General features: G+C 40.7%; 1 protein-coding gene across 2 annotated transcripts in view; it reads right to left on the bottom strand.

The window, feature by feature from the left end:
* Nucleotides 1-16,191, bottom strand: part of LOC146666361 (electrogenic sodium bicarbonate cotransporter 1-like) — a 33,617-nt gene that overhangs the window by 14,895 nt on the left and 2,531 nt on the right. Inside the window, exons 2-10 of one of the 2 annotated variants that reach the window (XM_085414347.1) lie at nucleotides 13,185-13,258; nucleotides 12,147-12,314; nucleotides 4,709-4,841; nucleotides 2,821-2,981; nucleotides 2,551-2,730; nucleotides 2,219-2,314; nucleotides 1,549-1,625; nucleotides 564-721; nucleotides 378-465 (exon numbers count right to left, since the gene is read on the bottom strand). In XM_085414347.1, coding sequence (XP_085270473.1) covers nucleotides 378-465; nucleotides 564-721; nucleotides 1,549-1,625; nucleotides 2,219-2,314; nucleotides 2,551-2,730; nucleotides 2,821-2,981; nucleotides 4,709-4,841; nucleotides 12,147-12,314; nucleotides 13,185-13,258 — 1,135 coding nt within the window. The remainder of the gene's footprint in view (nucleotides 1-377; nucleotides 466-563; nucleotides 722-1,548; nucleotides 1,626-2,218; nucleotides 2,315-2,550; nucleotides 2,731-2,820; nucleotides 2,982-4,708; nucleotides 4,842-12,146; nucleotides 12,315-13,184; nucleotides 13,259-16,191) is intronic. The other variant, XM_085414346.1, reaches the window with a different exon arrangement.

The following is a 16,191-nucleotide window of genomic DNA, read 5'->3' as shown; positions in this document are numbered from 1 at the left end:
CAAAACAAACGTGGGTCAAAAAGTTGTAACACAGAGATTAACAATTAACCTCTCAGTTGGACAGACCATTCACTGAGACATAATGATACAAGAAAAACAAAGACTTGACTCCAACCACAATTGGCAACAGGAAGGGTTAACATTAATTTAATGAATGCAACTGGATAGCCCAAAACCATCATCTTAAGTTCACAACCAGTCAGAGGCTAGTTAAGTTAAATCTAATGTGTTAAAACAGTAAAACTAGTAAAAAAAAAAAAAAAAAAAAAAAAGTACCGGTAGTCAGTCAGTCTCCATTGTGGGTCATATTATTACAATCAGTTCAAAATTTAGTCCACAAGAGAAATTAAACCAACAAATACGAAGTTACTTCATACCTCATCTGACATCAGGGTAGCGATGGCTCTTCCTATCTCATGATATGATTTAGCTTTGCCCTTGGGACCCAAAAGGACGAAGAGAAATCTAAACAAAGATGAGAAAATGAGATGTGACAAAGTGAGAATCTCAAAGACTTTGGCCAGTGTTTCGAATGTTGCAAGTTGGACCTTGGACGATTTTACCTGGTGGGCACAGGGACCTCAGTGAGTGCCCCAAGCATGACAGCCTGCTGCAGACGGACAAAAGCCACAAAGGGGGTTTCCAGGAAATCTACCTCCCCGACCAGCACGTTTGAAGCCTCAGCATCGCGGGGCAATTTTTTCATGAACTTATTCTTCAGCTGTAATCATGGAGGTGGGAGGGGGGTTAGGGTTAGGCTACAAATTTCCTCTTGTAGAAGTGATTAGGGTATCATGTACATGCAAACCTAGTGGTGTGCTTTGTTGATGTCAGTATAAGTGTGTAGGAACAGGCAGTACCTGCCCTTCCTTCAATTATGTGCTGAACAGCAGTTTGATTTTATGCCGTCCAATAAGCATACATCCTCAGTCTGGATTCATAGAGATCTAAACTGAGCCTGTAAAAACTTACATCAACTAAGGGAGATGATTAACAAAGCCCTTGTTAAAATCTTAAAGAAAAACACACCATTTTGACCAATGCACAGTTTTATAAACAGTTGCTTGAGGGTGATTTCAGTTACTGTTTAACTACTTCCGTGATTGCAGAAAAACACAGACAATACAGCCCATTTACAGTTGTCATGAGTCACGGCAGCGAAAGAAACTACAGCGGATGACAGAAACTCACACGACAAAGACAGTAAGCTGTTGTTACTCAGACCAGAGAGAAGAATGGAAGGTGTCTTATTTATTAGCATCTGGGGCTCACATGTGTTACGCCCTCCACCTTGCAGTGCCAGTGCAAGAGAATCGGGTGCTGCCATGGCTTAACTGCCAATTGTCTACACCTGACAAAGTGTGGATAAACACTAATAAAGCTAATGTTTCTACATACTCTGGGGTCAGTCTCCAGTCTACGTTGCAGCATGCTGAAGCACTCATACAGCCCAGTAGATGCCCTTTCTAAGTGCTGCTTTGTGAACATTGACAGCGGTGGTGCAAAACCCATATGACTCTATGCAAATAACACATCGAAACACATTACCTGATCTTTCTCTGGCTTATCAGAGAAGTCACTCAGGCTGTTGGAGGTGAGGTTTCGGTGGGTTGTAGTTGGACTACCTGCAGAGAGGGGAGATTCTGTTAGGATCAAAGAGGATGACGGGCAAGAACGCAGAACTTTTTAAAAAAAAAAAAAAGAAAAAAAGAAGAAGATATTTTTGGCTGAGAAAGAGGCTGAAAAGAGACGGAAACCTGAGAAATAAGCTAAATGTGTCAGGGCTTAAGACTTAGGACAAATGTCAGACAGTCAGAGACAAGAGAGCATGATAGATGACTGCTTTAGGTCTGCTGTTTATACACGTAAATAGTTGTTTGAGCAACGGCTGGCAGACAACTGAGAATGTAAACTCTGGAACTCGGTTAGAAATTCTGCTACTGACAATGGTGGAGAACATTAGTCTATCACTATTTGATTTACGGCAAAATGAATATTTAGCTTTTGTCCACCACATACGTTTCCAGGCTGATTTCATGAATAAACACATTAAGCCTTTTTTTTTTTTTTTTTAACACAGTTGACTTAATGAAACTTCAACACTATTGCATTTTTTTCCTCTCTAATTTACAATTGTCTATCTCCATTCACACAAGCCTTCCATGGGACTACATTCCAACAATGCTGCTTTCAGCTGGAGGGCTATGACCTCACTTACAGAGGTATCCCATGCTGGAGCTCCTCATGACCTCACATGGTTCCTCTGAGTCTTGTGGGTTTAAACAAGGCACAGGGTGCTCGAGGGGGTTGCGGGCTATTGCACCCCAGATGCAGGAAGTCAGAAAGTACAGACCCCCGTGGGAGGAAAGAAAAAAAGAGAGGAAAAGAAGTACAGTAAGATAGGGGGGAGGGGGAGGAGAAACAGAAAGGGAAAGGGGACAGGTTTGTGTTAAAAAAAGAAAAGCCTAAAACAGTAAGAGTTAAAAATGAACAGAAAAATTAGGAGAAGGTGTTTGAGTTGATAAGGAGAAATAAGAGTTTCTGCATTACCAGTCTCCTGGCTAGAAAATATCCTGCTTGCACTGGAAACAGTCTTGCCAATATCTGCAAGAGAGCGCAAGTTGGACTTCTTGGTCTGGTGCCGATGCTTCCTCAGCAAGGTGTATGTAACCTTCTCCTTCAGGTCTGCCTTCAACTGACCACTCTCAATCTGGCTGTCAGTGATCATTTCTGTTAGAGGGGACAGATTGAAAAGCGTAAGTAGCAGTTGGGCTTTTCTAAACCTTCAGGAGCACTTTCGATCTAGTCAACCTCACGCACCGACAATCTGTGGCAGCGAGTTGGCCTCCAGATCCAGCACGATCGTGCCCTTCTCGATAAAGGTTTTCAGCTCCATCAAACTATGCAAGGACAGCGTGGCCACATGAGGTTTGCTCCAGCGTTCACCTCCCTTCTCCACCTTCTCCTCAAACTTGATCCACCTGGTCAGAGTGGGAGAAAATAAAGAAGAGGCAAAATATGCGTGAACCATACCGGAATTGGACAAGTGACTGTGCTCAGAAGCAGAAGAATGTACGATCCATCATCTTTTTTCATCTTCAACCTGAAGGTTGAGGTCAAAATCAAAGGTAACGGAGGTTTAAAAATAAACAAAGGCGGAAAACAAATGGCGACAATATGGATTCTGTCCTCTTTACAAAACAGCAGTGCAATGTTTTGAAGCTGTCACACTTCACAATGCATAAATGTGGGATGCAGAAACGCGTAGAAATAAAAAATAAATCACTAGACTTTAGAAAGCATGCTATTCACTGGAATGGTGACAGCCTTCTCTGGAAACTTTAGACCACACATTGCTCGGAAACGGCGTTCAAACAAGATCCCATTTTAACGTTTCAACTTTGTTGCCACGGATAAGCTCAGCCTCGAAGGTAAGGCTCAGGACAAGGACTCTTTTTAATAATAATGCCTCAGATGTCACCACTACAAAGAACCATTCTCATGAGGCCTGGGGATGGAGTTTCCACTGGGGATAGAGTATCTCTCTGGTTGGCTGCGGTCCACGTGTCTGTGACGGGCCGTCTTGCTGTGGGAAGAGTTTGGCCACGGAGACAATGCGAGTCCTAAGGCATTCACTTACATGTCCTTCCGTGTAATCCCATTGCTCTTTTTACAAAATGAGACAAAGAATCAGAAAAACACAACAGCTCCTTATCGTTGTTTCGATGCTTCTCAAAGAACGCTCCATAGACAAAGCTTGACACAACACTTATCTGTGCAAAAACTGACAAAAGGTGCTGAGATTTTTGAATTCACTGAATTCCTTTACTTGGTTACGTCGGACAAAGGAATAGCAAGTAATGGAAACGTAATGCTAAAGTAACAAGGTAGTCCTCAGCATGAAGCTTCACTTTACTTGAGGGGTCAGAGTAGGTGACATTAATCGTTACTTCAGGATTACCTCAAACACTAAGTAACTGGTCAGTCTTACATTTGATTTAATTGCTGCTCAGTGATCAGATTTAGTCAGAAAAGACAAACAAAGTTGAAGCGTTCATGATGTTGTATATCTGCTGGTTTGTTAGCTTAATAATGATAATAACAACAACCATTGTGTATTATAAAGTACTACCTCCTAATCCATGACAAAAGCCAACACTGTAAGTTATACCAAGGTAACACGCCCCCCCCCCCATGTAATCAGTAGCACTGCAGTGAACAGGGTAAGTAGGTCAAATCAGAGAAGGTCAGGTTTAAGATAAAATTTACTGATAGTCTTCCAGGAACATTTGAAAATAATAATTCTATATGAAAGTCGCACAATGTTAGCTTGATTAGCTGGAATAACTGATGATTTATTGTAATACTGAGCACGCCACAGGTGAATTAAAAGAAATCCATTAACAAGTGTAGTGATTCCACTTATACATGCCAAAAGTTCACATGTCCCTGTATACTTGAGGCCTGTTTTGATCATGTGGGAGTTGCTGCCTTTTCCGGGTCTCACAGATCAGGTACTATAGATCTCGATCAGATAAGAGTAGACTGGGAGTTCACTAGGGCACTGCCTATTTCCCTACACACACAAAACATGATTATTTATAAGGGATTGTGTTCCAGTCACGGGATGGTGAGCCACTTCCCATGGCTCTTAAAGTGAAATGGGGGGGGGGGATAAGCTGTAAGCACATTTGCCTTAGCAGCTCACCTGGCAGTTTCCTTCCACTCCATCTCCTGCCCGTCCACTTCCAGAAGCTCATCCAGCTCAGTGAAGAGTTGGGGAGGTGGTGGGCCATCATCCTCCTCTCCCAGGATAAACCGGATTCTCTCAGCAGGAGAAACTGCAAGCAGAAAGAATTGAGTTAGTGGACAAACAAATCAGCAGTGTAGTTGCTGTCATTGTGTGAAGCTACACAGATGCCTGCTGTGCAGAACTTAAGGTTTCCTGTATAGGAAAGAAATTGCAGCTGCATAATCATGCACAGAATAGAAAGCTCAAACAGCTGACTGGTCTGACAATCTGGCATGCATCTGTCTGACATCAAAACAGTATTTTCTGTAAGCGTGAGACCACAGTATATCTTGCATAGCAGACTTGCTTAAACTGCAACTGCTCGAATATCATCTCTCACTGTTAGAGAAACATCAGAGGTTTTAATTACTATTCAAAACAGCTGCAGCCTGGTTGGGATGTTACATAGTATGTTTTTTAGCATTTCAGGTAGCTTTAAAGATTTTGTGGGGGGCAGATTGCGCTGCGAATAAGGTGAAAGCACATGACCCTGTAAAAAGAACAGTGTTATCTTAGCTGGAAGGAAACAGCCTGACAACACAAGATTTTCAGTAAAACACATTTTACTTCCTTCTGAGAAAGTTAACCAAGATTTTTTTTTAAATCAGCACACTCATGCATTGATAACCTCCCCTGAATGTTTATCTTCTACTTCTATTACTTCAATCAGAAACACGAAGACCATTAAGGAATATGACATCAAGAAAGGTGATGTGACCTCCACAGTAAGACAGCCTAGGCATATAGATTTTTCTTTTTATTATTCATAATAAATTATGTAACCAGTGTTTATTTATGCAAGTTATGATCTTGTTCTGATAACCAAAAATAAAACAGCAATCTCCGGGTTTAACAAGAATCTTGACAAAATGAAATGTGAGAACTGCTTGTTCTTGTTAACTCTTCTGCGAAAGTTGTGCAACGATGAAGTAAGGCAACGAAGTGGAGGTCAAGAGCAAGACACAAGAGGCTATTTATGAAGGTGCCTTGATTTACTGTACCAGTCAGGATTCTGCAGGTTGATAGCTTAAGAACGTAACGGCACCTGTAACCTTTTAATCCTTAAACAGCGCACCAAAGCTTAATTTAGATTGTTTGTTTTTAAAATAGTACAGCTGGAACTGTTCTAATATAGACAGCGCATCTAATAATAGGTCATGTGAAGGTTAAGACCAATGACTCAAAAGGGGCATGAAACACCTTTAGGATCCCATGCATGAACCTTCAGTAAGGATGCAAAACCAAAACATAGGAGATCCTCACACCCACAGCACCTTTCTGCTGTCCTTTTGCAAATATGACTTACTGACACCATATGGTGTACAAAACACTCTTCGCCTCTTACGTTTCACAGCTGGTGTTACCAATGAAAACCAGGCCTTTGTTGTGGTTACACGCAACTTTTGAGTCGTCTGCTCTACAGTTTTTGCCAGAATCAACGGGATTATGTGGGTTTAGATCGGTCAAAGCAGTGGAAAATCTTACAAGTGTAGGGCTACATATATCTGTCAGTATGTGCACTTTCAACTGGGGCTTTAGTTGTCTGGGACAATCTTGTTACACTGTATGCTCATGTTCTGTGACAGCACAACCCCCATAGCCAAAGCTCTGCTTGACATTTGCACACATCAGTTGAAAACTCCTAACAGGGAGAGTAAAGCATCTCAGGTAGAGGCAACATGCACACCTTCATTTAATAGGGTAACAAAAAAATATAAAAGGTGGTTCACTCAAGAGGGAAAAAAATGTTTATGCCAAGAGTAGCTCATCACGCAGTAGAGTCTGCCCTCTTATTCAACCTTCAAACACTGTTTGCAGTTAAGATCTTTTAGAGAGATACAGTAGTATGGGAACGTGGGAGTTTGTTTATGTGTGTGTGTTGTGTGTGAGCTAGAACGGACATTTAAATATGGATGACAGATTCAGTTTGAGCTTCTGTGTTAGGTCTGCTCTCCTGCTGCCCACTGATTTTCCAGTCTGTAATCAACTCTGTGGAACCCCCTATGAGCAAACACTTGGCAACAATGAGAAGGAAAAACTCCAGTTTTTAACACGAAGAAACCTCCAGTAGACCCAGGCTCAGGGAGGGGGAGCGGTTAGGGATGAGGAGAGGGAGACAGGACAAAAGACATGCTGTGGAAGCTTGCCAGAGATTGATAATAACTAATGGTTAAATGCAGAGTGGCATATAATCACATAGATAGTGTAAAAAGGGGAGTGGAGAAGAAATGCTAAATGCATCATTGGAAGCCTAACTATAAGCTTTATCAAAAAGGAAAAGTTTTAAGCCTAATCTTAAAAGTAGAGGGTCGTCTGTCTCCTGAATCTAACGAGGAACTGATTCCACGGAAGAGGCGCCTGAAAGCTGAAGGCTCTGCCTTCCATTCTACTTTTAAATTCAATTCCCTAGGAGCCTAAATCTGAGAGCAAAGTGCTCTTTTGGGGTGATACAGTGCTATTAGGTTTGTAAGTTAAGATGGGGTTATTTGTAAAACCCAAGAGCTAAGATTTTAAGCGTTACTCTCATTTATATAGAAATGCAATCCATTATTATTATTATTATTATTATTATTATTATTATTATTCTCTGACACCCAAATTGAAAAGCCCTTGACAAGTTTATTTCTTGCAATGAATCATGCCCCTGTCATTACTCTTAGTTTTCATCTGAATGCTCAAGGTTTTTAATCACTACAAATTAAATCACTATAGTAGCTGAACAGTTGAGAATGATGGCCTCAACATTGCATTAAATTCATTTTTAGATAGGAAAATACCATCACAGTACATCAAAATGGTGTAACCAAAGAAAGGCATTTTACAAATGACAAATGATGTTGTCCTTCTGGCAAGCAAAGCCAAAGAAAAGAGCTGCTATCACAAATAATGGCTTTAATCAAAGATCACAAATACTAGAAAGGATACAACTGATAATTTTCATCGTATATGCTCTTCTGCACAGCTATAAAACCAGGAGATGTAAATAAGTTGGACTATTTGTTAAAGACATTAGGGCTTGGATGACATGTACTTTTCTCCTAATAAATTCAGAATCGTGAAGCGATCATATTTGGCTGTAAAGATTTAGGAAACATGCCATCCAACCAAATACTTTCTCTGGATGGAAGTACCTTAAACTCCAAGACCACTAGGAAGGAACATCAGGTCCTTTTCGTTCAGAAAAATTCACACAGTAAACAAACCTCTAGGACTGCCTTCTATTATCTTCTTACTCTTACTTAAATTAAAAACATACTTTCTCAGGGTGATGGTGAAAAACTACCTCGCATTTATTACTTCCAGGCTGGACAATTGTAATTCTTGAGATTCCTCCCATTTTGGTTAGTCTTTGTTGGCTCCCCCTGTTAAATCAAGATTTAAATATAAAATTCCTCTACTTGAGTATGTCCTAAATAACCATGCCTCCATTGTGTCTTAAAGACCTCGTAGCACCTTATATTCCCAAAAGAGCACGTGACTCTCAGAGTGCAGCCCTATTTCTGATTCTCAGAGTTTCCAAACGTATGATGGGAGGCACAGCATTCAGCTATCAGGCTCTTCTCCAGTGGAACCAGCTCCTAATTTGGTTTAAGAAACATAGACTCTTTTCACTTTTAAGATTAGGTGTCAAACACTTTTTTTCTGTTCAAGTTTCATTGATAAGTTTTGCTGCATTAGGCCCAGTTGCAGGGAGGCCTCACATGATGCACTTAGCAACTCTCCTATAATATCTGCTTCCCTTGGATTTTATGGTGCTACTGCATATTATTAACTTTTTCTCTTCTCTCTGCACGTAACCTTTCTGCACATATAGTTGCTTCTGGAGCTGCATGTTCCTGATCTGTTGTTACTTGCTGTACTAGTGAATGTTGTCGCTCTGTGCTCATCTTTTCACTTTCTCCTCACCCCAGCCGGTTGTGGTGACAGATGTTCCCTGAGGCTGCTTCTTGCCATTGGCCTCTATCCAGCAAAAAAAAAAAAAAAAAAAAAATCAAAACAGCAATTTCTCTCTGTAAAACCGTAAGGTCATGACTTTAGTTGCTACTCTAGGTGTCCTGAGAGGACAGGTTGTAATTTGGTGCTATATAAGTTTTATCCAAATGTAACAAGTAATAAAGCTCTTACTAACTGAGAAAACAAACTACAGTCTCTGATTGCATTCTCTAGACATATCTGTCTCTATGTCACCTTATGTCACAAGTCTGAGAGTATTTTAAAAAAAAAAAATCAACTAATTGATAAAGAAGTTATTCTTATGTAAGCTGATGTTAGTTTTTTCCGCGTTTACTTAAAGTCGGTGGAGTTTGCATGACTCAGAAAGTAATCAGGCAGGGCCCATGACACCTACTGTAGATAGAGAGAGATTAATGGGAACAAAGCTCCTCTCATATTGTGGCACCTTTGAATGACTAAGCACTCAGGCTGGTTTACATCTGAGCATAAGGTGTAACAGAGGATTACAGCGTCAGAGGAGAGAAGATTACTCAGCTGTGGGGCTGCTGTGAGAGCCTGTGAAAAGACAACTCAATGTTACGCCGGCAAAACCAAGAAAGATGCAATTGTAAATTGTCAACAAAGCCAAAAAGTGGTCAATGGACAATGCCTATCATTGTATCTACTCGTGCTTTATTCACCCATTCATGCAGATCCCTTCAGACTCTCTCCCGTTTCTTGATAATGGAGCCCAACCCCGAGTCGTGCATTTCATTTTTAAATCTCCAACTCGTGTCTACTTTTAGGAACTGGCTGTACTTTAAGGAATGGTAAATGGACTCCTTCTTACATGGTGATTTTCTACTCTGCTTGGGAACTCAGAGCACTCTTAAATCTATAATATCTTGCCCAATTATACTTTGGCATGCAGACTGGAGCAGCCAGTCAACAACCCTCTGATTAGAAGGAAGGTAACAATTCACAAACTAGTCCTTTGGTGACACAGAAAATTTATATTTGTGGTACGTTTCTCAAACTAATAGGTTTCTATTTTCATTCTACAGTTGAAGGAGGAACAATGAATCTACTGGCTGTCTTACAAATAATTCTGGAATGCTTCACAGTTTCCTGGTGGATCGCCTCTTCCAGTATACCTCGTTCAATGGTGTCACTCCAAATCATAGCATCACTCTATTCACCTTCACCTCTATTATTTGTCCACACAAGGTGCCTATTGTTATGAAACTCTGCTCACTGTCTTTGAACTTTTGTTTGATTGTAGTCTTTTGAATGCTTATACAACTTGTGATTGCGGTCTTGTGTAGGAGGTTGGGGGCGATATTTGATGTCAAAACAAGGGGATATCCTTAAGATGGTTACGTAAGCACTGCACCCACCCACCCTCTGTTCAAAAATTACAAGTCAAGAAGAAAGCTGACCTAAGGGTTAATATACAAGCTAAATCAGCTTGTTTTACACAATGTATGAACTCAGGGTCTACACCAAAGCCCAGCATCATCATCATACCACTAGAATAATTGTACGGTGTGTACGATTGGTTTATTCTTGATGAAACTCTATAAACTACCTAGGGCTACCATGATTTGCAACATTTATATGGCGACTGATTAAATATTTGCTTCAAATTAAAAATATTGTTTCTTTTTCTGTGCATTTCCATACAGAAACTGCATGATCGAGGCCAGTTTTTGCACACGTTTGCATGTTCATATGGTTTTAGATTTAGATTTATTTACTGGTCGTTTGAGAAATGCCATTTGTGCTTTGTGGTGACTGTTGGACAAATACGCACCTTACATGTAACGCTCTCTACAGGGTTTACGTTTTAAGAAATGGCAAGTTTTTATTTCCTAACTGCCGCACTTATACTGATCTGAACCATTAACTGAGGGTGAAAGATGTGTCACAACACATGGTTGTTTGCAATGTCCAAGGAATCATTATCAAGTAGTCGCTGTGAATCGCAGGTGGGGCCGTTCATTCCTTTGATGTAAAGTGCTGCCTTGCCTTTCAATTCTTTTCCTTTTAAATGTATATGTTTCCAATAAAAGCCCCTATGATTGATATTAATGTGAGTTAAAGTGCCTGACCCATAAAAACATGTTGAAAGTCGTACCCTTTCCTTTTTTACTGGCTGTGTAAACTTCTACTGATATACATGTACTGATGCAAGCCTGGCAAAAAACTAGCTTTTGATAGTGAGCTAAATAAGGGTTATTCTGAACTTCGGATCACCTAAAGAAACTATTTGGAGTCTCAGGTTTAAATATGAAACTGAACAGGTACCCTTTAAGGATTCATCTGAACTTTAAATATCAGTGGAAATACCAGTTTACCTTGATCCTATTGGCCTTTGTGGCCCTGTTGTCATTGTTCACACATGCCCTGATGAGTCAAGCGGCAAATCCCTTGCTCAAATATATCCGACACCACCACACACAACAAATTCACCAGCTTATTGTACCAGTTTCCAGCATCATTTTATGGTGAATTCCAGTAATGATAATTGTGAATCTTGCTCATACCAGATGTAACGTTTTGGGACTCTTAAAAACAAAAACGATGATTTACCCAAGAGGAGGTACAACTTTGGGGCTCTCTATTACAATTACACGCATTTACTATACACTGAAGCCAAATCATAGTGTTGCCATTGAAGACTGTGAGGTTCAGATTTTCCCACCTGTTTTACCTAATTAAAAAAATGTCCCTTCTTCCTCATTAAATGCAATTTCTGTCTGTTTTAATTCCTCAGGCTGTAGAAAACAATCAGGGGATTAATGGTTCAACCATGTCAGCTTTCTAAGCCTCTCTATAGGGACAGACCGGGTGTATTTGCCCTATAGCAACAGTAAGATTAGAATACTGTTGACAATCTTGCAGTCTTTTTTCATCCACACAGACACCGTATGAGTACTACTTTGTCATTTGGTCTTAAGGATCTCGTTTAACATCTCTATATCTTGCCATTTGTGCTAAATCTTCCGTTTTACCACTTAGCTTCTGAGAATCCTTTCCCACAAATCTCAGAGTGCCGTGTTTAATCATCAGGTGACAGGTAACACCCCCCCCCTTTTGTTTACTTTACACACATTAAGCTATTCCAGCGTCATTTTCAGATTAGTGCTCAGCATGTTCCCATTCCCCTGCTGCATTTATTCACTTGAGTGCAGGCTGCTGCTTAAAGAAAGAGAGCCCCTCGCACCCCACCCACCCCTCATTGCTCTGCCTCCTTACTAGGGAAAACTGATATCTTGTAGGCTGTAATTTGCACTGGACTTAATCCAGATGACTTAAAGCTCATCTCAGGAGCGATTTATCCATCACCAACGTGGCTCTCATAGATGATTTCATGCACACTGTTTTTACTAAACGTCATGTTAGTGTCACCACGACTCACTGAGAGGTTTGAGGACGCTGATGTCTACATTCTCCCCGTCGGACTTGGACCCTTCTGCGCTCTGTTCAGGTCGTTCCCGCTTCTCCTTGTGGCTAGGCCTGCGTCTGTGGCGCCTCCTCCTGTGGTAGCTCTTGGGAACGTGGACACCGATGTACACAGTGTGATGACCTGTCACAACATAAAGCAGAGAGCAAGCAGATCAGATGACAAACACGGGAGAGAAAATAAATCACTTTAATCCCAAAAACTGGGTAATCTGCGTCGTCCACCGACAGGAGAAAAACTGCCGCTGTAGTGTGATGTAGTGTGAAATGTTAAAACATTTCTATTTCCTCTCACAGTATGCCATCAAATTGCAAAATTAAAGAAATGCCAGTGACTTCCTACACAGAGACTCGTACAGGAAATGATGATTTAATGTCTCCAGGAAGTAATTAGAAAGAATAGTGGGTGTGAGAAGACTGAGATTAACTGACCCAGTTAGTGATGCAGCTCTCTTCACCCATGCATTTCACAAACATTTCTTTTAGGGTTAAATAATCTTTCATACTTGATGGTTAGCCTTGTTTTCTTGCAGAAAACAAAAGGCCAACACAAAACCACGCTCTTCTTTCAGACTCCTGTGCAGGCGAGCACAGGAGGCTCTTGCAGCTACTGCTTACACACAAGCAGCTCGACATAATCCCCAAGTATTTTTGCTTTGTGTTCATCTAAAAGAAGTGGTTTCGTGAAGTATGTGGATGCCTCAGTAAATTCATATGGGTGTCTCCAGATGCATTCTTTTGCGGGTTTAGCTGACAGCCAGAACTGGAAAGGATTAGACAACTTGAAGAGACATCTTCCTGTACAGAAACGTTAGAGGAAGTGGATAATGTTTATCCTATATGTCTAATTCTGCACTGATACTCTGGAGGGTGAAAGAAATGACTGGTTTCACATTTGCTTGCACAGGACTGCATATAGTATGTGTGGAAAAAATGGGAATACATTACACTTATCACGTAAAGCTAAAGATAGTGGGCTGCAATGTGTCTTTACCTTCCACTTCCTCTTCATCACAGATATGTTTGACAAACGAGGCTCCTCTGTCCAAGACTGCCTCATCCTCCATTCTAAAAGGAACAAAAAAAGAATTAAAAATGTTACATAAAGATCATGACATGGGTTAGGATGACTTATGGCCCCATATTCAACATCCTCTGACCACTGTATCCACTATCACACCTCTACACAGCTGCTCCAAAGTAGAAAAAAAAAGTACTGTAATGTAATGTCACTTTTATGACCATCGGAGTGAAATTCAACTTACTGTGAAACACAATCCTGAAAAAAGATTCTTATTCAGTGTGAAATGTTGTTGGATATTAAAGTAACATCTACATTCCAAGATCTATCTATCTAACGTTAGCACAAATTTTATTCAGGCTTGTAAGTGACGTTTTATTGAAGGATGCAGTACTGTGCAAAAACTCTCAAGTCACCCCTCATTCTTGCTTCCAAGAAGCCAGACTCTTGAACAATCATTCGCCAGGATTTCTGAATGCCTTTCAAATGTGTTCTTTGGACTTTGGTTGCTTTTTCACTGATTTTCAGTCTAGTAATTGACCATTTTTATAGGAAGGGCTTCTTTGGCAAGCCACTTAACACTGACCTATGAATCGTTCAAACATAAAAAAAAAAGCACCTAACTGAAAAAAAAGATGAAACAGTATTGTGTGTAAACATAACAGACAACTTGGCAAAGAATCAATTTTAAAATGTATCTTTAGGGCATTTTGTTGCTAACAGTCTGTTGCAAAAAACACACAATTTGTCCCCATATCCCAAAAGATAAGGCAGTTACAGGCATAAAACACTGTTTTTGCACCAACAAGGTGAGTCCCAAAGAGCTATCACCTAAATCTTTGCATATCTCATCATGGTCTGCAGTGTGTCCTTAAAGAATTTGAGGAAACAGGACAAATGCAGGGCAAAAGAAAAAGTGGCATACCCAATCTTTTTTCCGTAGCAGATGAACAGTATCTCAAAGTCATGTCATTAAGAAACAATGAAAAAAGTCTCAGTAGAAGGGTGGCTCCCCAGAGGGCGTTCTTAAGGAAGGAAAACGTGGAGAAAAGGCCAGCATATGCCAAATCAAATGAGAACTGGAATGCAAAAATCCGGTTTTATGGAATAACGAATCTAAATTTGAAATTTTTGCTTCAAATCATCATCAACATGTACATCAGAGGTCAGGTGAGAGGTACAGCAGTGAGAGTCTACAGCCATCCGTAAAACACCGTTGGGGATTTTGTCAAGAGTGATGGAATGATGAATGCAGAAAAGTACCAATTTTTTCAAAATGTTGATCCACTGTGCAAAATGTCTGATTGGCACTTGCTTTATATTTAAACTTTTACTGCCTATTGGATCACTCCAAAACTACACAGGAAGAGCTTGTTAATTAACACCATCAGTAACAAACTTCAATATAATGCATCAAGGTCTTGCAGTGCCCGCAGGTTTCCCCTGCTCAACAAGGTAAATGTACTTCTACCCTCACCAGCATCAACTCAACTTGTCATGTTTGGAGGAAGAGAAATCCTAAGTACGTCCCAAAGAACACCGTCAACACAGTCACGCATAGAGGTGGAAGCATTATGCTTTGGGCTATTGTTCTACAAAGGGTACAGGACCACTTCACCACTTTGAGGAGCCAATGGGTGGGGTCATGTGCCAACCTACTTCCCTCAGCTAGAACACTGAAGATGGGTCATGGATAGGTCACATTAAGGTCATGGAGTGGCCTAGTCAGTCTCCAAACCTGGTGGCCAACTACAAAAAACGTCTCACTGCTTTGCTTGCTCCACCAGGTAGACAGTCATGTTTTGCTTGGAGATAAAAAGTCTCAAGCCACCCCTCACTCTTGCTTCCAACTTGCTACTTAGCTCACCTGGTAATGTGGATAATTATTTTCAACACTGAATACAGAAAACAATACACCATAAAAAGATGAAAAAAAAAAAACAAAACAAAAAAAGAGGCTGCCTTTATATTCCACTGTGTTGAGCTATAAAGGGTAAGTAAAGACTTACCCTGTGCCTGTGTGTCAATTTACTGCGTCAAACTGCAGTAAAACTAAATATGCGTGTCACAATCAAATTTGTGTTTTTCCTTTGGCAGCATTTTTTTCCCCAATAAACCAAAAATAAATATTTGCTTCGGGATGCATACAAAGAATGCAAAATAAACACGTGAGCAGTTTAAATTTGCTACTGAACAATGTGAGACCAACGATGAGACAGCACAGAAGGAATGGGAGCAGTGCGCAAAACCGCTAAATAAACAAAGTCAGGAAGGATACAACGTGTTCCTTTGATTGCACTCCGAGCTCATCTGGATCTCCCTAGTGGATACGATCTCTGGCCCTAAGAACATAGGAGCACAACACTGATGATAACAGATGCAACCAGCTCCCAGATCAAATGGGTGTCGAGGAGTGGTTGGGTTAAGTGCCAAGTTTATATGCAATCCTTAACCTCTGTACCTTCTTTTTGTTGCTCTTTTTTTCTTAAATATGAAAAAAATAAATAAATAAAAGTGACCGAGGTTTCCGCACTGTTCCGTGCACATAGAGTCAACACTATCATTTAGGCCTTGATTGCTTTGAGTGTTCTGTTCCACTTGTCCTCATCGTCTTCCATCCCAGGACAGAGCATCCAGAAAATAGCACCAACTTTAGAAGAGCTGGGTTCTGCCATGCTGTATTCTTTGTACCTTGTACCTAAGCAGACATGTTAACAACGATCAGAAGTGACACGCTATAAAAACATGAGATTGGCCCTTTTAATTCAATCTTGCACAATGGCTGTACAGACAGGAGCTACGATTCAGGATCTCTCTAAGAACCCAGCTTGGGTATTTACTTCTGCAGCAGGTACCAAAGAACTGGTGATGCAGCAGTATGCATGAAGGCAGCTCATGTAGCACAGAGAGAGGGTCATCAGGGAAACCGGTGAGCACACAGAAGAGCAAAGAAAGCTCATGTTTCAGGTTTTACTGCTGG

This window comes from Rhamphochromis longiceps, linkage group LG7, assembly GCF_057381845.1.
Source record: "Rhamphochromis longiceps isolate RC_006_pf linkage group LG7, R_longiceps_female_GT1.1, whole genome shotgun sequence".
Lineage (NCBI taxonomy): Eukaryota > Metazoa > Chordata > Actinopteri > Cichliformes > Cichlidae > Rhamphochromis > Rhamphochromis longiceps.
This window is presented reverse-complemented; position numbering and strand designations above follow the sequence as displayed.